At 49.6% G+C, this 24,594-nt stretch overlaps 1 protein-coding gene across 4 annotated transcripts in view; it reads right to left on the bottom strand.

The window, feature by feature from the left end:
* AMPD3 (adenosine monophosphate deaminase 3) overlaps nt 1-24,594 on the bottom strand; it is a 47,425-nt gene that overhangs the window by 12,424 nt on the left and 10,407 nt on the right. For 3 of the 4 annotated variants that reach the window (XM_043580634.1, XM_043580635.1, XM_043580633.1), the window contains exons 3-8: nt 14,788-14,992; nt 10,785-10,947; nt 8,446-8,665; nt 6,323-6,452; nt 1,871-2,065; nt 438-569 (exon numbers count right to left, since the gene is read on the bottom strand). In XM_043580634.1, the coding sequence (XP_043436569.1) occupies nt 438-569; nt 1,871-2,065; nt 6,323-6,452; nt 8,446-8,665; nt 10,785-10,947; nt 14,788-14,992 (1,045 nt within the window). The remainder of the gene's footprint in view (nt 1-437; nt 570-1,870; nt 2,066-6,322; nt 6,453-8,445; nt 8,666-10,784; nt 10,948-14,787; nt 14,993-24,594) is intronic. The other variant, XM_043580636.1, reaches the window with a different exon arrangement.

Genomic DNA, 24,594 nt, shown 5'->3' with positions numbered 1-24,594 from the left:
GCGAAGGCCTCTTGATGCCATGTAACTACTCCTCCACCTCAGTAGAGGCTCCTTCCTGGGGGAGGGTAAGGCTGTGGTCTGCACAGTCACATGTCTAACCAGGCCAGGCAGCAGAAGCCCCTCCAAATGGAGCTACGCTGCCCCAAATCCAGACTGCAGACAGGGCAGTGAGCCTGGCTGCTGTGAGCACTGGTGGATACCCTCCCTTCCTCTGGCGTGCATTCAGCACCTGCAGCACCAGTGTGCCCATGCTCAGGAGCTGGCAGCCTGGGCCACCGCACAGGGCTCCTGGGTGCCTGTGCCTTGCCTGAGCTGGATGGTGGACTGATGGGGATTCGGGGAGGGGAAAACAGAAGGCTATGCAGCGCCCCCACCCTCTGCAGGTAGATGCTGTCAGGTATCGGAAGAGGGCTGGGAGAGGCCTAGGGCTCACTCGCCTTGACCATCCGAGCAAAGTACTCTCCTCCCAGGTAGTTTTCAGTTTTCAAATATAGGTCACGCAGCTCACTGGCCCCCACAGGGTTGTATTTGGAGTTGAACTTGTCAAAGCGATGGAATGTCTGCCGGCCCTGGAGAGAGGAGACCACCAGACAGATCACCACATTGTTCTGTAGCCACCATACACATTTCTCTCTCCAGGCCTTTACAAGGGGGTCTTATGTGCAGCCATGCTGATGGCTATCTTCTATGTCAGCTCTTGCATGAAATCTTGGAAAATCCTGGGGCCAGGATGTGTCTCTTCACTCAGTCAGCCCCGGGGTCCTGTACTGAGGCCCTCTGTGAAGGATCAAGGCATCTCGTGCTCCAAGAAACCACGGCTAGGAGCATCACTGGCTGAGTGGGCAGAAAACACCAGACTACTAACCAATCAGTAATAAAGGGTGTCTATTACTGCTTCGACTTCATCAGGCACTTTCTCCACATTACTTCATTCAGTGTTTTATTTGCTTTACTAAGATTTTTTTATTGTGGTAAAATATACATAACACAAAATTTATCATCTTAACCGTTTTTTAAGTGTGCAGTTCAACTCTCTATCTTGTAAAACTAAAACTTTATACCCATTAAACAATAACTCCCCATGACCCCTTCCTCCTGGTTGCCCCTGGTAACCACCCCTCTCTCTCTATGAATTTGCCTATTCCACGTACCTCATATGAATAAATCATATACCCACTGTCCTTTTGTGTCTGGCTTTTCTGACTTAGCATGTTTTTGAGGTTCACCCGTGCTGTAGCAGGTATCAGTACTTCATTCCTTTTTAGGACTGCAGAATATTCCATTGTGCGTATCTACCACATCTTGTTTATCCATTCATCTACTGATGGACACTTGGGTCATTTCCACCTACTGGTTGTTGTGAATAGTGCTGCTATATAAGCTCTGGTGTGCAAGTATCTGTTTTAGTCCCTGCTTTCAATTCTTTTGGGTATATTCCTAGAAGTGGAATTGCTGGAATATAATAGTAATTCTGCATTTAACTTTTTGAGGAAACTCCACACTGTCTTCTATAGCAGCTGCACCATCATTTAGAATGTTAATAACTTCGTAATATCAACAAGGCACATGGCATTCACCATTTCATAAACAAGGAAATGAAAGCTTAAGTGACCTGCTTAAGGGCACACAACTCCTAACTGGCAGAAGGAGAATTAGAAGGGGGACCTGTCTGACTCCAGTCACACTCTTTTTTCCGACCCCATGGCCCTGCTATTCCCTGAGGCCAAACTACCTCTTAAATCTCCTATGGCTAGAAGAGAAAGAGCTGCTTACACCGCCAGCCTCTCTCCAGGCACAACCATGGCTTCCTTCCAGCAGGTTGAGTCCCCAACCAGGATGGCTTGAGGCACTAGGGCAGAACCTCACTCACCGCATGGACATCCAGTGAATCGACAGTGAGATCATATGGGTCCATGTGCAAGCTGTCGAACACCTGCCGCAGGGTGATCTTCCGGCCCCGCTTCTCGGCCACAGTCCTGTCAGGCTCTGTCTTGTACGTGTGCTTGATAAAGCGCAGCAAGTGCTTCTGGTTCATGCAGGCAGCTGCGTGGATGTGCGTGTCCACCTGCAACATGGTGCCCACAAGCCATGAGCCAGGCCACCTCCCCCGGCCACAAGAATCGGGGTGTCCAACCCTCAAAGTGGACGGCAAAACCTCAGTATCCATGGCCCTACCAATTCCTGAATCTACACCCCCCCCACACATTTTCTCCTCTAGGCTTTGAAACTGGTCCTCCCTCTAGTTTTGCTGCTCAATTCACCTCATTATAGCATCCAGAGATCTTTTTAAAATGTGTCTGGCCATTCCCCAACTAACAAAACCATCAATGGCCCCCAAGTCTTCAAGATAAAGCTCAAACTCCTTAGCCTGAGATTCAAGGCTTACTTTCACCCTTAATTCCCACCTTACCACTGCCTGCTCTATGCTCCAGCCATGACATACCACTTACAGGTACCCGAGGCATTGTGCTATTCTGCACCACATCACTTTGCCCATGTGTCTCCTCTACCTGGTGTGTCTTCCTTCCTCCTCACCAATCTCATCCACCTACAGGGAATTTCTAACAACCTCCTCCTCCTGGAAGCCAACCCTGATCCCCTCAGCACACTGACCAGTTTTTCCCTTGCCCAACCAGGAAAGCTAGCATGGACACTCCCATTAGTGTACATGTCTCTGCTGTTCACTCTACAAATTCCCCATCTACACTGTCACTAGACTGGGAGCACAGTGCTCAAGGACAGAGACCTCATCTTATGCATCTAAGTCTCCAGTGCCCACCCAGAGCCTAATATGATGCATTTGTTGAGTCAATGGATGGATGGATGAACAAATGATGATATCCACATCCTCAAATAACCCTAAGGGCCCGCCAAATGCCCCACAAGGTACCATTCTTCCCACTGACTTCTCTTGGAATATTTCCATCAGCCACCAGCCCTGAGGAAACAGAGACCTGGCTAATCCGGGGGATGGCTGAAGTCACAGTGGGCATCCTGATGCCCCTTGCATGAGCCCAAGGGGCCTCAGGGAGGTCCCCAGGGAGAGAGGCAGCAGTCTCATGGGCTCTGCAGTTACTGCTATAGCCGGCTGGGTACTCTGCCAGGGCCAGGATGAGGAGGCGGCTGACCTCTGGCCAGGGAATGCTGTCCACAGCTGGCCAGGCATCTCCAAGTCAGGCCAAACCAGACATTTGATCTGTTGAATTTCTGTGAATATTGTCTGAGCCAGCCCATGTCACTGACAGCATCACTGACTCATCCGGGCCCTTCTTGCCATTAATCTTGCCACTTCCAACCAGAAAGACCACTAGACATCAAAGAAATAAAACAATTCAAAGCACCAAAAGCTAAAACATCGCCCAAAGCACACTGTAAAGGCTCAGTCATCTCAGGGATAGGCTGGGCTCGTGTGGGATGCACAAGAGGTCAGCCTGGCTTAGCTCAGCAGGACGCAGCTGGACTCCACTACCTCAGCATGACAGAGCACATTCTGGGCTTTCTGCTTGTGTCCTCTAGCATACCAATGACACACTGCAGGGGGTGCAGTCTGTCCTTATCCCCACGAGTCACAAGATGAAGGAAGAAAACAACTGGACAATCCAGGAAGCATCCAATCCAAACTTCAGAATGTCCAAGGTGATTATTTTAGAAACAAGTAAATGAGCCTGTCGTTGGATGTCAGTGTTTTCAATTCACGAGGAGACACCAGCATGTTCCTTGTTTTCACCTAAGATCCAGGTGTAAGCAAACAGTACAGTTTACACACAGGGCTGGCCAACACTGGCCATTTCCACATGCATATCAGACATCACTAATTGATTGCAGCACTTTCACTATGCTTTGGGAGTAGCCACTGCCAAATGGTCAAGTCTGGCACAGAAGATGAAGCCTATTTGCTATGCCTGATATGGCACGTAAACCAAAGTGGATTGAGGACTAATCTTACCCAACTCCTAAGCAGTAAACACACTCGGCCCTGGTTCTTAACTCTGAGCAAACAACAAATGTCTCAGTTACACAGTCCTGCTGGTTGGGCCCCGTGGTGTCATGACACATGACCTGTTGTGATGTTGCAGATACTTTCACAAACACCACCCACACAGACCCAATGGCCACGCACAGCTTCTGCCTCAGAGCACAGCCCTGGTTTGCCCTCACAACACTGATAGCTACCTTAGAAATATGGAGGCCACCCTCCCAGGCCACCCTGGGTTTCAGAAAGCCAGTTCTCTCACAGAAGAGGTTTCCAAGGTAAGATAGAGCAGTCAGCACCCAGGAGGCAGGGAGGGGCAAGCAGAGGCCTGACTTGGAGCAGATCTGGGCCCATGTTTATGGACTGCTGTGGTGCCAGAAAACAGGCCACTGCATTACGGCACAGGGGTTAAGGCCATCTCTATCCAGAGAGCATGTTTAGCCTCAGACTGAGAGGGGGACCCCTAGGGTTAGGTAACCACGGCCCCCTCTAGGACCCTCTTCCACATCACAGCCAGAGAGCAGCTGGTTGGCTCAGGAGCCCACCCATTGGGGCCCTACCTCAGAAGCAGTGTCCCAGCCGGTAAAATCACCAAGGACACCTTAGCCCCAGGCAGCAGGAAGTAGGCCCAGAGCACTCATGTGGAGGGTAGGACTGCACTGGGCTGGGCAAGAAGCTTCCTCAGACACCCATCTGGGTACATGTAGTGCATTTAGGCAGGGCTGAGAGGGGCTGGCATGGTGCCTGCGCATCTACCTGTCTGAGCACCTGAGGCTCTTAGAGAAGGAGCAAATAGTGCTCAAAGGTAAGGGTACCAGGTAGGTGATTTCTCACATATGCTGTCACCTCTACCTGGAACCCCCTGAGACACTTCCATAAGCCTCACAGCTCATGAGCTGAAGTCACCTCTCATTCTCAAGGCTCTTCCTTGAGAAGAGCCTTGGATGGATGGTCCCATCCAAGGGGAGTCCATGCCAGACCGCAAGAAGTGACCTTAGAACCCCCTAGAGGAGGCCCCCAGGGATGGGAACTCACTTAACAGAAGTGACCTTGGGACCTCTCTGGAGGAGGCCTTCCAACCATCACAGTTGAGTGTTCCCAATCAGGTCAGGAAGGCTTGGGCTCCACAGAGGAGCCACATCTTCCCTGTACCCCCAGCCAAGGTTCCCTTATCAAAGCTTGCCCCAGAGAGGGGCAGTCCTCAGGGGTTACATCTAGGACAGAGGCCCCAATGGAGATGAGGACCCCACTGTGACTCAGCTCAGGTTTGGCCATGAGGCAAAGCCTAATCCCCACCCTTCCCCTATGAGCTCCTGTCCCAGAATACTACCATGCCCCCTCCCCCTTCCCAGCTTCCTCTGCGAACCCCAGGGGCCCTGCATGGTCCAGAACCTCATACACCTCTGCCAACACACTCTCCCCACAGCCCAGCACCACGCTCTCCCCCAGCACCTGAGCTCCTGTCACACCACACCACCTGCTGTCGTGGCATACACTGGTCGTAGTCTCTTCTCTCATAGCACCCTCTCCCTCTTGGTCTTTGCATATGCTGTGCCCTCTGCCTGGAACACCATCCCTTTCATTCCTTTGCCCCCAACCCCACCCCCCTCCAGGCTGACTCCTACTCACTCTTTAAGTCAGCTCAGTTCTGGCCTCTTCCTGAAAGCCACCCCTGCCACAACACCACACTGAGAGGACTAGGCTAGGAACTTCTTGGGGATGGGCAGCAACCGCTGCTCAACATCAAATACCCCATGCTTAGCACTGATATTCATGAATGGAAGAAAGTGGAAAAGCTGGAATCCATGATCATTTAACCTACACACCTGCCCCAGCTGCAGCCCCTGCAGGCCACAGGAACCTGAGCCCAGGCTAAGCCTCCCCCTCCACCCTAGGGGAGTGGCAGAGACAGGAGCACATCAGATCTTTTCCATAAATACACCTGATCCAGAAGGAAGCAAAACCACAAACTCCCAAGCCCAAAGAGTTCATAACAGCCTTTTCTCTCTGTGATGAATGTAATACATCCTCTACCTTAAAAGTAGCCTGACCTCAAGTCTTATGACAATTAACAGACAGACCATACCCTATTTTCTAAGGAAGAGGGCACATTCCAAGAGATACATGATATGGACAAAGATTTCCACCTAGAATCATACCCAGCATGATCTGAGGCATGGCCTGAGAGAAGGAAGGCAACTCACCAGTCTTCCTTCTGCATGTACACATCACACTCCTCTGGCCAAGGAAGACCACATAGGGGTCCAGCCCCAGACTCACCCAGGGTATCCCAGTGGTTTGGAAAGGGGACCGGGAGGGGTGGCTCTCAACAGTGGCCCACTGACGCACCTTTCTCACATTATAGAAGTCTCGGTGAGGGTTACTCTTCAACTCTTTGAACTCAGACATTTCATTTAACATCTCATGAAGACTGAACTTGGATTCCAGAAAGTTTAGTCGCCGGTGACAGTATGTTTTCCTGCAAGTGGGGAGAAACCACAGTTAAGGAGAAGTGGCATCGAGCTCTCCAGTTTGGAGACCTCCAGTGGCTGTGGGGACCAACCCTCAGGTGCAAGGTCAGGATGCAGCAGGGAGGGATGTGGTGGTCCCAGCTTTCTGCAGACCCAGCTGACCTGTGTAACCACCTCCACATATTCCACGAAATGAGCAGAGAGTCAGTTCAGGGCAGTGGAAAGCTGACTTTGCAAACTCACACAGGTGCTCTGACTTCTAGCTTTATGTGCTTAAGTAATTCATCCCAAGCCTCTGTTTCCCATGAGCAACTACAGAGATGGCAATGCCCAGGACTGAACTGGAGGTTAAATTGGCTCATGTGTGTGAAGGGCCTAACTCTGAGCAGAGTGGATGCTCAATAAAAGTCTCCCTCCTCATCCCTTCCTTCCTTCCTTCCTTCCTTCCTTCCTTCCTTCCTTCCTTCCTTATGTCTTCCCATTGATCCTCAGCCACCTTTACTTCTTTAAAGAGTTTCACTTCTCCCCAGAAGATCAGGAGTACAGTCAAACTATAAGGCAAGACCTGCCTACCTTTGGCATAAAGAGGAAGCATCCTGTAATCTAATGACATTCCCCAAACCCCAAGACCTGAAGACCCTTCAACTCTAAGGTCTCAAGACAAGCAGAGGATGTTTTGTATCATGGGCAGATTAGGAATGTAGGGATGTTTAGTAGCACAGAAATCTCTGCATGGACTGATGCTCCCACCAGCCAGCAAAGGCCCCCAGGGGTGGGAACTCACTGCTCCTGGCCAACTGCCAGCCCACAACCAACCCAGGGGTCTGGCCATGTGCCTGTGCTCAAGCCACACGGAACCTTCAACCACAAGTCACGCCACCCTGCTTCCTTGTGGCCCCCAAATAAACAGCAGCTCTCATGGCATGCAATCACTCGGACATTCTTAAGGACCAGCTGTCGACCCTGGAACGTCACCATGTCAGCTGAGGCAAGCCCCAGAGCGGCACAGAGGATGCATGAAGAGTCTGAGTCACGAGGGATTTCAAAAGCCATCTCCACCCAATCCTCTCCCCAGCAGGTCTCACCTGGATAGCCTCCTGGACAGGACAGCCACTGTTTACATACCTCCTGGAACAGCCAGGGTCCTCCCCCTACCCTCCCTCCCAAGGCTCCCCCTCAAAGTTCCTCCTCACAAGGCAGAGGCAAGCCTGCTGGGAACTGCCTTTTCCCCCTCCCAGATCTGTCTTCAGATCAGTGAGGACAGAGAACTACTCTGCCCACCCCCCAGGGGTCCACTCCCTGTCTTGGGAACTGGCATCACACCATTCCCAGAAAAAACCTAAAGGCAGTGCAAGAGAGGTCCCTCGGCAATGACCAGCACCCTTTCCCTCCCCCAGCTTTCCAGTCCTGGCTGGACACTCACAGCACAGCCACTTGAAGGTTCAGGGACCGGCCCTCCTCTGCTGATGAGCTGCAGTGCTCACCAAGGAGGGAGGGGCCCAATGCAGGGAGACGACTGACTGCCTGACAGGTTAGCTCAGCCAAGCCCATGAGCATCCTGGGGGTCATGGCACAAAGTCCCCAGGCTCCCTGCACTCTCCCCTCCAGAAACATGGGAAAACCAATGCCTGCGGCAACAGCCTTCACCTCTCCCCTACCACCTGTGGTAATGCCCTGGGCGCTATCTCCACAAGGCCACTGCCCTGCCTGGGGAGAGCGAGAGCAGCTGCTCTCAGGTACACAGGTGGCCACCAGCAAACAGAAGCTCCACATCTAGGATGCAGAAGGGACAGGTAGTACCACTCTAAGAACATGCCAGCCTATGATGGAAAATCGTTGCAGGAACCCACAAAGCACTGGGGAAGGGGACAAGTACTCTCTTTCTGGTATGATTGAAGTGCAGGCAAGCCCAGAGTTAAAGGGTGAGCTGACCTTTCCCAGCCCCTTCCTACAGAACAACCCCCATGCAAAGAGAGGCAGACCCGGGGAAAGCTGGCTTACGTGGGACCATCCGTGATAAGAGCCAAGATGTGGCTCATGTCCACTGTGTAGGTCTCCAGGTCGGGGTAGGGTAGGCTGTGGGGCTCCTGGCGCTCCAGCATCTTCTTATTATCATACACGAAGAGGATGCCCCCCTGCATGCAGACCAGGTAGCCCAGGTTGGGGGGAGCATCATCCAGACAGTAAGGGTCTTCCTGGGGTGGAGGGGGAGGGTGGAAGTCTGCAAAACAGGATTGAGTGATGGTAAAGTGCCCTTGACCTCTTGAGCTCACAGGAGCTCAAAAGTCACATTCCTTAGCCCTCTAATGAGGGATATCCCCATCATCTTATCTAAAACCTAACCACCCCACCCACCCCCACCTACCCTGACATCATATATCTCCTTCCCTGCTTTATTTTGTTTCCTTAGCATTTGCCACTATGTAAAATAATTTCACTTACTTATCCTAGGTAGTATATGTTTGGTTTGTTTACTACTGTATCCCCATTTCCTAGAACAGACCCTGGCACATGGCTAGCACTTCAGTAAATATTTTTAATTTAACTGAAATGAACCCCAGCCTCCTGGGCATGACAGGGATGCCAGGCCCATTAAAAAGGGCAGCTGTGTCCTCTCCTAATAAAAGAACAGGCAGCACTTGGGACTGCCCAATGGGAATAATTGTCCCTGTCCTCCCACATCTTCCTGAGCCGAGGGCAGCCAAGAAGCTGCACGGAAAAGCCTCCTCCTCCCCAAAGTGAGCACAGAATAGGCAGCTTATCTCCCACAGAGCAGGGAATGGCAACGACAGAGCTATCTGTCCCCACAGCTGTTAGCCCACAGGAAGCAGAAAACACCTCTTGGCTATTTCCCAGCTATGAGACCGAACAAACCACTTCAGCTCTCTGATCCTGTCTGCTCATCTGAGAAAAACACAACCTGCCTTAACAGGCTGTGGTGAAGGCTGCAAAAGTGGGCATAAGAAATGCTTTGTAACAGTAACGCCTAACCCATAAATTAGAGGACATTGTTCTCATTACTCTTATAATGAGTATTCCTAACTCTTGATAAGCTCTGTCTCTGGCCAGGGAACGGGTTCTACTAAATAGCAGTAAAACTGGGGGCTTCAACTCTGCACATCAACCAACCCACATAGAGCCCACCTTCTCAGATGCCAGCGAGAGCTAGGGACACTCCCTGGAATCTTCATCAAAGAAAGCAACCAAGGCAGTGTCCTCCATTCAGTGCTCAGAACAGACTGTCCCAGAGCAGGAGTGAGGCATCACAGGGGCTGAAGCAGCACAGCCCCAGGCTAGCTCAGGAGTCCCTAAAGTGTGCCAGGGGCCTGTGAGATGCAGGCAGGACCAAGGCCTGCAAGAAGCCACAGCCTCTGTCTCACCACGCTCATTTCCAGCCCCCGGGGTACTCTGCTTTGTATAGAGTACACATTTGACAGTCATTCCTGTCTGCCCTTGCCCAAACTGGGGCAGATGGCATCAACTTGCCTCAGACAGATAGGGAAATGGGCCCCGAAGTGTTGAGATACACCCAGGGTCCCAGGTAGCAACAGATGCCCAAAGCCCAGGTCTCAGAGCTGCAAGGAAAACCCAGACAGGAGAAGACCTGTCGACAGCAGTTACACCCAGCAGGCAGCCAGGTCCTTGGGCACTGGCACAGACCACCAGGCCCTCATCTGATCCCCCACCACCACCTTCACAGATAGTGGTTTCTTGTTGTATTCATTCACGTTACCTAACTTACAGCCTCTACTGCTCCTATGTCCTTCACAGGCCAGTCTCCACCAGAAATCATCCTCCCATCTCTGACCTCCTCTTCCCCAAACGCTGCAGAACAGGCCCAAGGCATAGGTATTATTCCCATTTTACATATTGAGAAACTGAGGTCTGGCGAAATACCTTGCCCAAGAATGTGGTGGAGCTGAGACCAGAATGCAGGTGTGTTTGATGTCAAAGCCTACTTTCCCTACCCCCAGAACATGCACTCTGCATCTATCCCCACACTACCCCACCCCACCAGCAATTCAACATTTACTGTCTGATGGTGTTGTGTTAAACACCCAGAATGAGATTGCCTATGTCTCTGGAGGATTCTCTAGCTCAGGGACTATCTTTTGCCTCTCTCTTAACTTCTATAGCTCAGCTCTGCCCAGAGTCGGGTACACAGTGCGCACAGAATCAGACATTGGGGAAACCAGCAAACGTGGGTGTGGGAAGCCAATACCAGAGCCATGCCCTTAAAACACCATGTGGGAGAAATACATCCAGCCAGAACAAAGAGAATACATCCAGCCAGTACCAATTCTTGGGCCGTGCCCCACTTGGGACCCACATGCACCCACCTGGGAGGCCCTCCTCTGGAGGTGCACTGTCTACCCTCTGGTCACCCAGGTACCGGGCCGTGGTCCGTGGGAAGCGATGGTAGGCAAGTCTGGCATACTTCTCCCGTATCATCAGGGCCTTGGCTAGGCTTTTGGCAGCCTGCTCATAGTCCTCCACGGTGATCTGCAGAAGGAGGTGTGCAGAGAAGAGTCCGCATCACAGGCCTGAGACCACTGTCCTTAACAAGATCTACTGTAAAGTTGGCTTTCGGCTGGTGGCTGGGAACTTGGGCTTCAGGGGGCATTCCTCCCACTGACTCATACGAGCAGCTCACCCAGCCTAAACTGTACAGTTTATGCTTGGTTTATGTCGAACACCTGATTTCCTCGAGGAGTCTGGGAGACAACGTTTTTATTAACCTTAGGTGCTAAGTCTCTAATGAGCTTCCATGGTAGACAACACTTCAAACTTGTCATAAATCAATGCTGATGGAATTAAGTATGTTCTGGTGACTCCACGGGGAGAGGAGTCTGGCTTCTCCATACTCCACCCCCTGTACCTTTTCCCGGTGCTGACTTCGCTCTGCATCCATTTGCTATAATAAATCCTAGTCCTGAGTATAACTGTGTGCTCGGTCCTAGACGTCCTCTTAGTGAGTCACTGAGCCCAGGGGTGGTCTTGGGGACCCTTGGCACAGGAGGAGAGTTACGGCTGCCAGAGACTAGGGAAGAGGCAGGTACTCTAGCCTGCACCCCCAAGGCCAGCCCCAAGTCCTGCTGATTAAACCACAAGCCTGCTGTTGCATCCTGAACATGAAGAGGCAAGGCCAGAACATATGTCTGATCAGAGGGTGAGTATCATTGCTTTCACATGAGGGACTCTCCTGAGTCCCTCAGAGGGAAAAATAAAAACTCTGCACGCTCTGTCTGCTGCTTTGCTTTGGCTTCTGATTCGTGTGTTAATCATTCAATTCACCCAGGCAACAAGTGCTTGTTGACAAGTGTTTCATTTTGGTCCTTACAGCAAACCCATTTTACAAATGGGGAAACCACGGCCCAGAGAGGCCCAGAAATTACAAAGTCAAACTTCGGATTCTGATCTGACTGGGTCCCAAAGCCTAACCATGTTCTGCTTTCCCAGAGCTGCCTCGTACTCAAAGACAGACAAGATAAATTCCCACCTTCCATTGGGCTCATTTACCTCTGTGCATTTGGCAAGGATGTGTGTGGCAGAAACATGAATGTGTCTGGGGAGACAAGCCGCTAACCAGACAGTCGTAACAGGAGGTAAGTGACACAGCAGAGGGAGGTACAAGATGCTGGTTGAGCATGGGGCGCCGGGGTGGGGAGGGTGGCAGGGGTGTTCCTGGAACTTTTCCTCTCTGCTTTAATTAAAAATCATTTTTAGTTTTGGTGCACCTGGGTGGCTCAGTCCGTTAAGCGTCTGACTCTTGATTTCGGCTCAGGTCATGATCTCATGGTTCATGAGTTCAAGCCCCGCACCGGGCTCTGTGCTGACAGTGTAGAGCCTGCTTGGGATTCTCTCTCTCCCTCTCTCTCTGCCCCTCCCCACCCGACTCACTCTCCTTCACTCTCTCTCAAAATAAATAAACCTTAAAAATTTTTTTTAATCATTTTTAGTTTTAAAATACTTTAAACATAAAGACAGCACTGAAGATAATATGACAGACACTCATGTGTTTACCTTCCAGAGCTAAACTTTTAATGTTTTTCACTACTGTTCCAGATCTCTTATATATATGAATAAATAAATCACCATAGATATAGCTAAAACTCTACCCTCCTTGTTCCTTCACCCTACTCCAGCCTCAGAGGAAGGAAGTTGGTGTATATCTTTTCCATGCATGTTTTTATACTTTCACTAAATGTTGCTCCTCACTTTGGTTAAGAAAGTAACTTCTCCTTTCCTGATTCCAAATGTCCCCATAAGAGTGTGTTAACTCCATTTTACACTTTCCAGTGGATGGCTTCTGAGAGTAGCAGGAATAGGTGAGAAGACACAAACACCTTAGAACCTTAGACAAAAATATGTCCCTGCCAATGACAAAGCCAAACACCTTGCAGAGCCAATGGACTCAGCCTGGCAAGGGGCTCAGGCCATGGCTAGAGAGGGTACTTGGGATCCCAGGGAATGACCAGCCATTGGCCCACTTATAGATACTGCAGGCCCCATGCTGACAGTGGGCCTACTGGGGGCCAAGGTGATCTGCAAGGTCAGCCTGTTTCTCATGGACTCATAGTTCTCTGGGGACCAACCGCCCAGCTCAGGGGCTCTGTGCCAGGAAATCAATGGAAAGAAGCTAGCTACTGAACCAGGCCAACATCCTCCCATTCGGCTGGCTTTCAGTCTACTTCAACTCCCCCTATTCCTGTTCTGCCCACATGTCAGAGGCCAGGTAGACACCAAGGACTCCTGGTCAGGATACTGCTTCTTTGGGGAAGGACTGCATTGTTTCCAATCCAACAAAATTCCCATCCATAAGAACTTAAAGTGTGGTACATCCACACAGTGGAATATTATGCACTTATATATATTTTTTAAAAAAGAACAAGGAAGTTCTTTATCTATTGAGAGGCATTATCTCTAAGATGTACCGTAAAGTGTAAAAAGCTAGACTTAGTATAATGTGTAAACTACCATTTGTGTAAAAATAAACAAATTATATGTGCCTAATTAATTGTAGGTACATAGGTTATTTGTGTGAAAACACACGAGGGTTGCCTCAAACAAATAACATATTTTTTAAAACTACAGGGTAATGTATAAGAAGAGTAGTAGCTACTTTGCTTTCTCAGATATATCATATATTCTAAAACCACTGTTAAAAAGAAGAGAGAACAACAAGGTCAATTGAGGTCAACAGGTAGCTGGTTGAGGGCCAGGGAGATAGAATCAAACTTAACCCTGGCACTAACTGATATTTCTCTTCAAGAAGTAGGGGCACCCGGGTGGCTCAGTCGGTTGAGTGTCCTACTTCAGCTCAGGTCATGATCTCTCAGTCTGTGGGTTCGAGCCCCACGTCAGGCTCTGTGCTGACAGCTCAGAGCCTGGAGCCTGCTTCAGATTCTGTCTCCTTCTCTCTGTCTCTCACCTGCTTGTGCTCTGTCTCTCTCTGTCTCTCAAAAATAAATAAACATTAAAAAATTGGAGGGGCGCCTGGGTGGCGCAGTCGGTTAAGCGTCCGACTTCAGCCAGGTCACGATCTCGCGGTCCGTGAGTTCGAGCCCCGCCTCGGGCTCTGGGCTGATGGCTCAGAGCCTGGAGCCTGTTTCCGATTCTGTGTCTCCCTCTCTCTCTGCCCCTCCCCCGTTCATGCTCTGTCTCTCTCTGTCCCAAAAATAAATAAACGTTGAAAAAAAAAATTTAAAAATTGGGGAAAAAAAAGAGAAAGAAGTAAGCAATAAAAATGCATCATCCAACAGGAAAATCAGCACATTTTTGGTGACTGTATTAACCGACTTGGTGTAAACCAAGCTTGTTCATTTTCTCCTCAAACCCCCTCTTCCTGGTTGGGAGAGTTTGGCCTGTATTTAAGGATACTGAGCCTAATCACATAGGAGAAGCTGAACAAGTAATAACTGATTTCACGCAAACCTGGACTTCAAGTCCACTCAACACTTGGAAACACTGAGGGGTCCGAGCTAGCATCTTCCTTAGTGGGCTGCAGGGACAGAGAGAAGCATTCTGGACCCAGGGAATGCATGGAACTTGCAGGCCACAGCCACAGCCCAATGTGCTAGCCTGCAACCCTAGGCCCCCCTCATGGGGATGAGCAGCACCCTAGACATACCCATACCCCACAACCTGTACTAAGACTCTCCTTCTCTTCAGACTTCTGTGCCTCCTGCCGGCCACCTCCTAGATACCCACAGACGATACCAGGCTTCAGGGCTGGGCATAGTCCCCAGTGGCCCAGGGGACCCTGGCCTCTGCACAAGGCCATCAGCCTTCATACAACCCCCAGGGGAGTGGGTAGAGAATGGGGAGTGGGAGACACCTTACCCCGGCACAGTAATCTCCACTGATGATGACCCGCTGGAACTCGGGAATGGCATAGGGCCCTGGCGTGGGCTGGCAAGTGGCTCCAGGGAACACAGGGGTAGTGGGAGACAGGACCGGACTGGCTGTCGGGGCGCCCTTCCAATCTTGCTGCGTAGGCATTTGCAGAGACAGGGACTGGGACCGAATCATCTTGAAACTTTTCTTTCTAAAAGCCAAGGACAAGGAAAAGTGGGAAGCATCAGTCACTAATTGGGGCAAGTGATAAAGAGTCTTTGTTATGTACATGGCAGGAGAATTTCCCTCTGATTAATCACTGGTACTGGCCCTACCATTAATAAGTAGCCAATTATGGGCGCCTGGGTGGCTCAGTCAGTTAAGCTTCTGACCGCAGCTCAGATCATGATATCGTGGTCCATAAGTTTGAGCCCCGCACTGGGCTCTGAGCTGACAGCTCAGAGTCTGGAGCCTGCTTCAAGTTCTGTGTCTCCGTCTCTCTCTGCCCCTCCCCCCCCCCCCCCCCCAGTCTCTGTCTCTCTCTTTCTCTCTCAAAAATAAACATTTAAAAAATTTTTAAAAAAGAAGTTGCCAATTATGCCTTCCTCTTGCACACATCTCTCTGCCTGAGGTACAGAACAGCCCTCAGATACCCCTCCCTGTGGTCACTAAAAATGGTTGTGGCCTGTGCAGGGCACACAGAACATTAGAGAAGGCAACTGTCTTGGGAGACAGAGAGCAGACCATACTGCAGGGGTCTAACACCAAGGGCAGGAGTGAGGACCATATTAAGTCACCCAAACTCCGAGTCCCAGCATCTGAACAGCCTCAGAAGGACAATGAACAGGGTCACAGACAGATAACCACCTTGTATTTCAAAGCATTCAAAATTTGGGGCACTGGAGCCAGAAGAGCTCATGATGACTAACTAGTCCCACCTCTTTTTTTCATGAAGGAGTCAGGGGCCCAGAGATGGAAGAGGGCTTTTACAAAGTCACAGGGCAGGGTGGCAGTTAGCCCATAGCCTACCACCTCTCTGGGAACTTATCCACCCCGTCACCCCCTCTGCTCCTTCCTGTGCCTAATCTGTGCCATCCTGGCTGCTGCTACTGCTGGACAGGTGCAGATCTATATCTCCGTTACGAGAAAGAGATCAGTCAGCATCAATCTCAGGTCCCTTTGGTCACTTAGCACCAAAAGACGATTTTACAAACTCTCGGGGAAGTGGGCATAGGTTGGTTTTAAAGTGCCACAAGCTCATGCTTATTTACAATGATTTGTGAACACTCACCACCCCAAGTCCTAGGATCTCCAGGAAGGGAGTTAACCAGTAATGAGGTAAAGCCATGAGCACTCCCCTCTCCTGGGAGGAGTTCTGACTTTAATGACCCCAGGCCCCCAGCATAGCCACCCAGCAGTGCCCAATGCCAGAAACCATCCGAGGACTCAGCAGGATATCCAAGGCCTATAGTCACCAGCAAAGGCCTCAGTGGCCCACAGACCCACAGAACCCCTCTCTCCTCTAGGTGCCATGATACCTAGAAGGGGTGGAAAAATTGGTTGATCTCCAAACAGGCCTTATGTGTCACCTGGAAGAGGTTACCTTCCTCCTGACACTTGACCAGGTCTCCTTACAGGCCCGTTGCTAATTTTTCAGGAACCACATTTACCTCTTCTGTCTATACACCCAACACTTGCCATGGCTCTCAGGTCTTTATCTGCCCACTTGTGTTATCACCTCTTTGGGGCAAGGCTATTTACACCTGGAAAGTAGAGGCAGCCCCTTTTCAAGAGTTTGACTTTGCCCTGATCTTGGGCCTTGCATAACAGATGCACTGAGTTGTTCAGGAAAGGCAGCCTGAACTCCAGGAGCCTACAACCCAGGCTCTCTCCAGCCTGCCATCCATCCTTTCCACAGAGCTAAGCTAAGCAACATGCCCCCAAGGAAGATGTCAACTCATGCCAGTCAATCATTCCTCAAAGGCAGATTTACCTTGACCAATACAGTTCTCACTTTGGCATCTTTTGGTTATTCACACCTACAGGAAGAGCTATTACTTTGGGCTCCCTCTAACATTCTGACCGGTTCAGCTGGGTCCCATAAGACTCTGGCATTTGTGTCATTCACATGCCTGCCAGCTCACTGTTTTGTCTCTTTGCCAACTTCACCCCCATGCTTCAGCCAATGCTGCCTGAGGGCCAGTCTCACCAGGGAGAAGCAAGGTAACATCTAAGGTGAGCAACAGGTAAGAAAGGTAATAAAGCCCAGTATAATCAGGAAGCTGGAAGGCTGCCTAAGCCAAGAACCCACCAGGCTTGTCCTAGGAATGTCCATATTCCTCTGCCTCAGTGAGGAAGCCAGTACCCATCAGCAGGTGCCCAAAGAGTTCTTCTTGAAGACATCCATTATGGCTCCTGTCTTGGTCTTCAAGTGAGCGCCAGACTGTCACATGTGAACATCTGTGGGCTAGGAGCTCAGATTTTGCAGGCACAGGGATAGGTTAAACAACAGATGGGGCAACTCCTCAGGGCTTGCTCACCTTGGGCAAGGGCTTGGAGTAACAAGAGCTAACCATTAAGCTTATATCTCAGAACATTGGAAAAGCTAACTGGAGCCCAAGGAGAGGGCCCTGTATTGTTTCTATTGGGGCACATAACATATTGCCACAAGCTTGGTGGCTTAAAAACCACACCCATTTATTGGTTCACAGTTCTGTAGGTGAGAAGTCTGGGTAGGCTTGGCTGGGCTCTATGCTCCAGGTATCAAAAGGCCAAAATCAAGATGCTGGCTTCACTGAGCTCTTATCTGGAGACTCTGGGAAAGAATCCATTTGCATGCTCATCCAGGCTGTTGGCGGAATCCAGTTCCACATGGCCATAAGACTAAGGTTCCTGTTCCTGGTTGGCTACTGGGCAGGGGTTGCTCTCTGATTCTTGCACACAGCCCCCTCCATCTTCAAAGCCAGGCATAGCTGCCTCTGTGCTCCAAACCTCTCTGACTTCCCTTCTCCTACCAGCCAGAGAGAGCCCCCTACTCTTTACATGTGTGTCATTAGATCAAGTCCACCTCTGTAGCCTCCTTATCTTCAAGTCTGCTACTGTGCTACATATGACAGTATAATCGCTGAGTGATGTCTCATCATATTCAGAAAGTCTGGAGATTAGGGAGGGCCATCTTTGGGGAGGGCATTTTAGAAATTCTGTCTACTGTAGGCGCATATCTAGTATCCATTCTATTCAACCAAGGCTCAGCCAACAAAGGTGGAAAGCAGCAACTGAGTGACTGAATATGTGCGTGTGTCCACACACCTGTCTTTCTTTCCCTCTCAAGGCTGTCTGAAGCCCCGCATGTGTAACAGCAATAAAAGAAGTTGTCTTTTAATAAGCTTAAAGTAAGCTTTATCTGGATTATAGAACAAGGGAGTGTCCTAGCTGGAAAGGATTTTAAACACTACACATCCCAGTCCTCTCATTAACACTGCCTCTGCTTGAATACCTCCACTGACAGACAGCTCATTACATTTCTGGATAAGACATCAGCAATCAATCATTTGTTCAAGAAACACTTACCAAGCACTTACTCTGGGCCAGGCCAGTGCTAAGCACACAAACAAGGTGAACAAAACATGATCTGTTGCCACTGTTAGAAAGCATTTCCTTATGATGGGCCAAGATCTGTCTGTCCACAGTCCCACCTGTTCTACCTCGTGCTAGCCCTTGGGGCATCAGAGTAAGCCAGCTCTCTCTGCCACAGCTGGCACGCCCCCTCTTTCCCCCACCCACACATCCACCTGGCAGAAACTCACTCCTACCAAAGAGCTGGCAGGGTGTGGGGCTGTGAGGATACCAGCTCCAGGCCAAGCCTAAGGGCCCAAGGGGCTAGGAGCAGCTTTGTCCTCTCTGAAATGGATGGCACTTCTGGGTCACAAGAACCTTCTTGCCCAAACAGGTCCTCTATACAAGGACACGAATTGGTCACATGGGCTGTTATTGTGGTATCTCTTAGCACCTGTCTGGTGCCCCTCCCCCCCCAGCTCTATGGCCCTCAGCTGCCCCTGCCATTCACTGTGTCCCCATCATTACCCTGCTCCATTTCCCAACCCTCCTCAACATCTGGGCACCCCAAAGCCTTCCTGTAATAACATTTGATTCATGTGTTAAACCCAAGTTAAGAACCCCAAGACCCTCTTCAATCTTCTAGAGAATAGCCAGCATCTTCCCAGGGACCTTCACAAGCCCATTGCCCCTATGTAGTCTGTCCAGAGGACTTGAAGGCTGGGAAAGTCACCAGACCAAACCTTTCACCAGAGGCTCTCAAATGTGTACAACAAGTCACTTTATTCAATAAAGTACCAAGTGCCAGCTCCCAGGGCTAGACAGATAGAAAATACACCTTGGACTCCAGGGACTGACTGACTGATGATGGCATAGATGGCCAGACAACTCAGCAGACTGTCACCACACAATGTCGTTGGTGTGTGAGAGGCTCTGGATATTTTGGGATCCCAGAGGAGACACCTAATCACACTGAGGGTGGGAGCAGTGAAGCAGCAGGATCAGAGATGTCTCCCTGCATCATTCTCAAAGGGAGAGGAAAACGCTTCAGAATAAGCAGGCTTGTTTGAAAACCTCCCTCTCACATACTCAGATCATTCTGGTAGCCGCTACCCTTCCAGATGAGAACTACCACTTTAAAGGTTTGGGGCAAGAGGGGTGGCTGTGTGGCTCAGTCAGTTAAGCATCTGACTTCGGCTCAGGTCATGACCTCACAGCTTGTGGGTTCAAGCTTTGTGGGTCCAAGCCCCGCATCAGGCTGTCTGCTGTCAGTGCAGAGCCTGCTTCTGTCAGATCTTCTGTCCCCCCTCTCTCTCTTCCCCTCTCCCTCCCTCTCTCTCTTTCTCAAAGATAAATAAATAAACATTAAAAAAAATTATTTTAAATAAAGGTTCGGGGCAAGAGCCACAAACCAGCATAGAGATTTATTCACAGTTTTAATTGGAATGCCATTAGGTGGGGCAGGCATTCCCCACCTCCAGAGGCTCAGCTGTTGCTCTTGCTTCCACTGTCACCGCAGTGATTCATGTGAGAGTGGGGAGCAGTGACTGAGACCAAAAGTCCCAGCCGATCCAGAAGGAAGAAAGCAGATACAGCTGACTATGGTGCACTTCCGTGATGGGCAGACACTAGGAGAAGGAATGCCAGGCGCTTGGGCCCCGTGGAGAGCACTTACTCCATGTGCCCACCAAGTGACCAGTGGTCTGCTCGGGGCGGGGGGGGGGGTGGTGGTGGCTTTGAATTGCACACTTGAAGCCTATCAGGTGTAAAAATTCACAATCTCCACCCCTGTTTCTTCCTTCACTTCCCTCTGATAACCTGCCCTCCCTTGTCACTATCCCCCTCTGCTCTCTCCTGACCAAGCGTAGGACTCCATTGCCCACCAACTCCCTTCCCATTGCCCTTCCTCCCCAAAGTCCCCAGCTTTTTGTTCTTAACTTTAAAAGCAGATGAATCAAACGGGTTTAAATGAAGCTGCTTTGTTAATGGCCCTGAATTTTAAAAGTTGCATAGCCCTAATTTAAGAAATTTTATTAAACGGGGGTATCTGGATGGCTCAGTTGGTTGAGTGTCCAACTTTGGCTCAGGTCGTGATCTCACAGTTCCTGAGTTCCAGTCCCACATCGGGCTCATGGCTGTCAGCCTTGTCAGCCTGTCAGCTTCTCAGTGCAGAGCCCGCTTCAGATCCTCTGTCCCCCTGTCTCTGCCCTTCCTCCACTTGTGTTCTCCCAAAAAATACTTAAAAAAAAAAGAAATTTCATTGAACAAAATGATTTAATAACATTGTAGCTGTACTATGCTCAACTCATAACAACTATCTGTTTATCTGTTTTACTTGGGAAAGCAGCTATTCTAGAAAGCTACATTTTTCAGACAAAGTCTGTCCCCTTTATACCCTAATTTAAAAAACAACAACAACAACTATGATGTGGCTTTTTAAAATGAAATTCATAATTCCTATATCTTAATCAGAGCGTGCCGAACATAATTGCAAGTTCTCTCGATGACTCAGAGTCATCACCGTGTTACCCAGTCATGAGCTTACAGGCATTTTGTCCCAAGACTTCAAATTCTTGTGTCTGCTTTTCATAGTTTCCTCCCTCACTGGTGACTGTCAAATAATAATGACAGAAACAAGAACACTAATGATGTTCCAAGTGCTGTCCTAAGTAGTCATGCATATTAGCTCACTTAGTTCTCCCAAGGTAGGTGTTTTATTACCCTCATTGTGCAGATCAGGAAATAGGCTCCTGCAGTGAAGACCTCGCCCAAGTGCACTCAGTACTAACACATGGGCGTCATTTGAACTCAGTGGCCTTGACTCCCACGCCTGAGCTTACAGTCACCACAATGACCCTGCCTGTAGAAATTCCTCTCCCCACTTCTAGTCTCCTTCCTTAAATCTGTCACAGGATAAGAAACAAGATCACCAAGCTTATTATATGAAGTAAGAATAAATAGGAGATGGGACGAGAGTACTGGGGACATGACAGCTGAAAGCTACTAGGGTTTCTTTGGGGAATGATAAAAATGTTCTAAAACTGATTGTGGTGATGGTTGCATAACTTTGCAAGTATAATAAAAACCACTGACTTGTACAGGTTAAATGGGTGGGTTGTATGGTATGCGGATTGTATCTCAATAAAGCTGCTCAAAAAGAAGAAATGGGAGAGCTGGGGAGCACTAATGTACATTTTGGTTGCACAGACATTTTTCATGTCACCATCAGTGTTGGCTAAGTTCCAACTTTGTACTTTAGTAGGGTAGATGCGCTCTGGCTAAGTAGAATGATAAATTCAAAGTGAGCAAAGGCAAAAAAAAAGGAGGAGTGAACAAAAGAGAGCTTCTGGGTACTTCTCAGGTTTTCCTGTCTTCTTTTCTCTGCCCCCTAACTTTGATTCCATAGATGGTCCACCCCTCTTGGACCCACCCCCTGACCCACCCCCACGTCCCAACAGAGTCTTAGCTAATGCCATCTTCCTAAGGAAGTAGAGCCCAGTAGCAAGCTGTCCCTGCTGGCCTCCTCACCCAGCCTGGGGGAGCAGTGATGGAGACCAGAGGTCCCAGCCTCTGCAAAACAAATGCTTCTCTGAGTAGGCTGAATCACTGGCTCCCTGGAAACAGCCCCCAATCCTAGAAGGGCTGTGTCTGAACCCAGCTCAGCTCTTACAGCTGCTGGCTTCCTGGAGCCAGCCTCCATGTTTTAGGTGCTCATCTTTCTTATTCACAATCCAGTTTTTCTTCTTTTTGGAAAAAACTGTTTTATTTCCTGATTTTAGTTTGTGCCTTTACATTAGACCTCCAATAGTCTTTGCTTGCTTGCTTGCTTGCTTGCTTGCTTGCTTGCTTCGTAAAAGAGAAAAAGGCAATGGTTGTAAAGAAAGGCTTTCTCCAAGTGCCAGGAATATTCAGGCTTCTCAGAAGAGCCAGGGTGAGGAAGGGCTTTTTCCAAACGATGTCCCTTCTCATGTCACAGTTTGAAACACAAACCCACAGACTCTGGGTATCTGGAGATGTGCTGCAGGCTCTAGGTCTGTGGGCTCCTTGCAGGATGCCTCCACATCGCCACTTACATTCCAGAGTGTCAAGGAGGAGCCAGAGACAAAGAGGAAGCTGGGGAGAGGGTTCCTCCAGGGACTGTCCACATCTGAGTGTTTGGATAATGGTGCCTCTACTGAGCAGTGAGGCTGAAAGAAAATTAGGGATGTACCGCTCTGGAGAACACTGGGACTTCTGACAGGTAGTCTGGGGATCAGTCCATCCTTTGGCAGAAAAGAAGCTTTTCTTTTGGGGAGCTCTGGCCCAGCTTCCTTCATTTCATTCAAAAGCCGGCAATAATACCCTGGGGAGCAGCACCCAGTGTCATTCCAGCATCTACGGGTGGAACCAAAGACTCCGCCCCTGGCTGGAGATGGAATAGCCTCATGATCAAGGTGTGGGGTTCTAGATTCAAAAGACATGGGTTCTTTGGGGCACCTGAGTGACTCAGTCAGTTAAACGTCCGACTTGGTTAAGTGTCCAACTTCTGCTTAGGTCATGATCTCACAGTCTGTGGGTTCAGGCCCTACATGGGACTCTGTGCTGTTAACACAGAGCTTGCTTCAGATACTCCGTCCCCATCTCTGTCTGCCCCCCCCCACACACACATGTGTTCTCTCTCTCTCTCAAAAATGAACATTAAAAAAAAAAAAAAAGTCGTGGATTCTACTCCCTGCTCTGTCACTTACTCACTCCGCATTCTCATGCAAGTTAATTTAACCTCTCTGTGCCTTAGTTTCCTCATCTGCAAAATGAAGTCCATAAGAATATCCAATTAATAAGCTTGATGTGGGGATTAAAGAATGAAAGCAAACCACACAGCCCAGCACTGAGCCCACAGTAAGCAGTAGCTGATGCTGTCTCCCCAGGAGGAAGTCAGGCAAACAGTGAACAGTTAACAGAGGGCTTATTGTGACACTGTTCTAGGCCCTTTCCATGTCAATTCCCTCATTCCTCACAACACCCCACAAAAGTAGCTACTGTTACCATCCCCACTTTATAGATGAGGAAGAAAGTAGGGCACAGAGATGTTTCCTAATTTTCTAAGGTCATAGAACATACTAGAGAGTGACAGAACACAATGGTCCAGAGAGCTGTAGCCACCCTGAAGTGCTATCTGTGAAGATACTACAGCTTTTCTCTGTCACACATCCACTGCTCACCAACATGGCCTAAGTCCTAGGCTGGACCCTGGGGATCCAGATACAGAACTCAGGGAGCTTCCAGTGTTAGGGAGCATGTAGATGCGAACCAAGACCACCACATCCTAATGAGCAGGGACAGAACATAATTCCTGGAGAGGAGCCAGCCTATGGAAGAATTTCTGGAAATCATGAGGCACCATTTGGACTTAGAGTAAGAAAGTTTCCATTTTGCTGTTAGCCTGGGCATTGATAAGAAGAGTACACTCTCTTTTTGCAGATGTGAGGCCCGGTGTCACCCTGTAATGAAACTGGCCTCAGAACCCCACCATTCCCGATAATAAAAAATACCAGGACTTCTTCTCTTCCAATTATTAAGGGTCGAAAATGCTCAATTCATAAGACACAGCGGGTTCTGCACACCATGCAGTCCACAAAGCCAGCCCTCTGTTAAGCCAGTGCAGTGTGGATGAGGGGCCTCTACAGTCATGCTCTTCTTTTTTTTTTTTTTAATTTTTTTTAATGTTTATTTATTTTTGAGACAGAGAGAGACAGAGCATGAACGGGGGAGGGGCAGAGAGAGAGGGAGACACAGAATCGGAAGCAGGCTCCAGGCTCTGAGCCATCAGCCCAGAGCCCGATGCAGGGCTCAAACTCACGGACCGCGAGATCGTGACCTGAGCTGAAGTTGGACACTTAACCAACTGAGCTACCCAGGCGCCCCTCTTCTTGACCCTCCAGGGGTGAACACACTGTTGGACCTCCAGCCACCCCACCTCACCTAACACAGGCTGGCACTCACAGCTGGCTAACGGCACCCACTACCCCTTCCCTCCGTGGGCCCAGAGCCCCTCACTTATTTTATGGATGGCGGAGCCTTTATACCTGTACTTTCCTTTTTACTTCTTTCCCAAAAAGTGAAGGAAATACTGAAATTCTATACTACCAAGAAAGCAGAGGGCATGCCTTTAAAAATAAGGAGATATCTTAGGAAGGACCTGATTGCTGACCAGGTCACAGTCAGGGCTCACGTTCCACCATGTTAGCTCTGAGGTCTGCAGTATGCTGGTGGTCCAAG

This window comes from Prionailurus bengalensis, chromosome D1 (assembly GCF_016509475.1).
Source record: "Prionailurus bengalensis isolate Pbe53 chromosome D1, Fcat_Pben_1.1_paternal_pri, whole genome shotgun sequence".
NCBI classification, from domain to species: Eukaryota; Metazoa; Chordata; class Mammalia; order Carnivora; family Felidae; genus Prionailurus; species Prionailurus bengalensis.
Note: the sequence above shows the minus strand (reverse complement) of the source record. Positions and strands in the feature narration are given on the sequence as shown.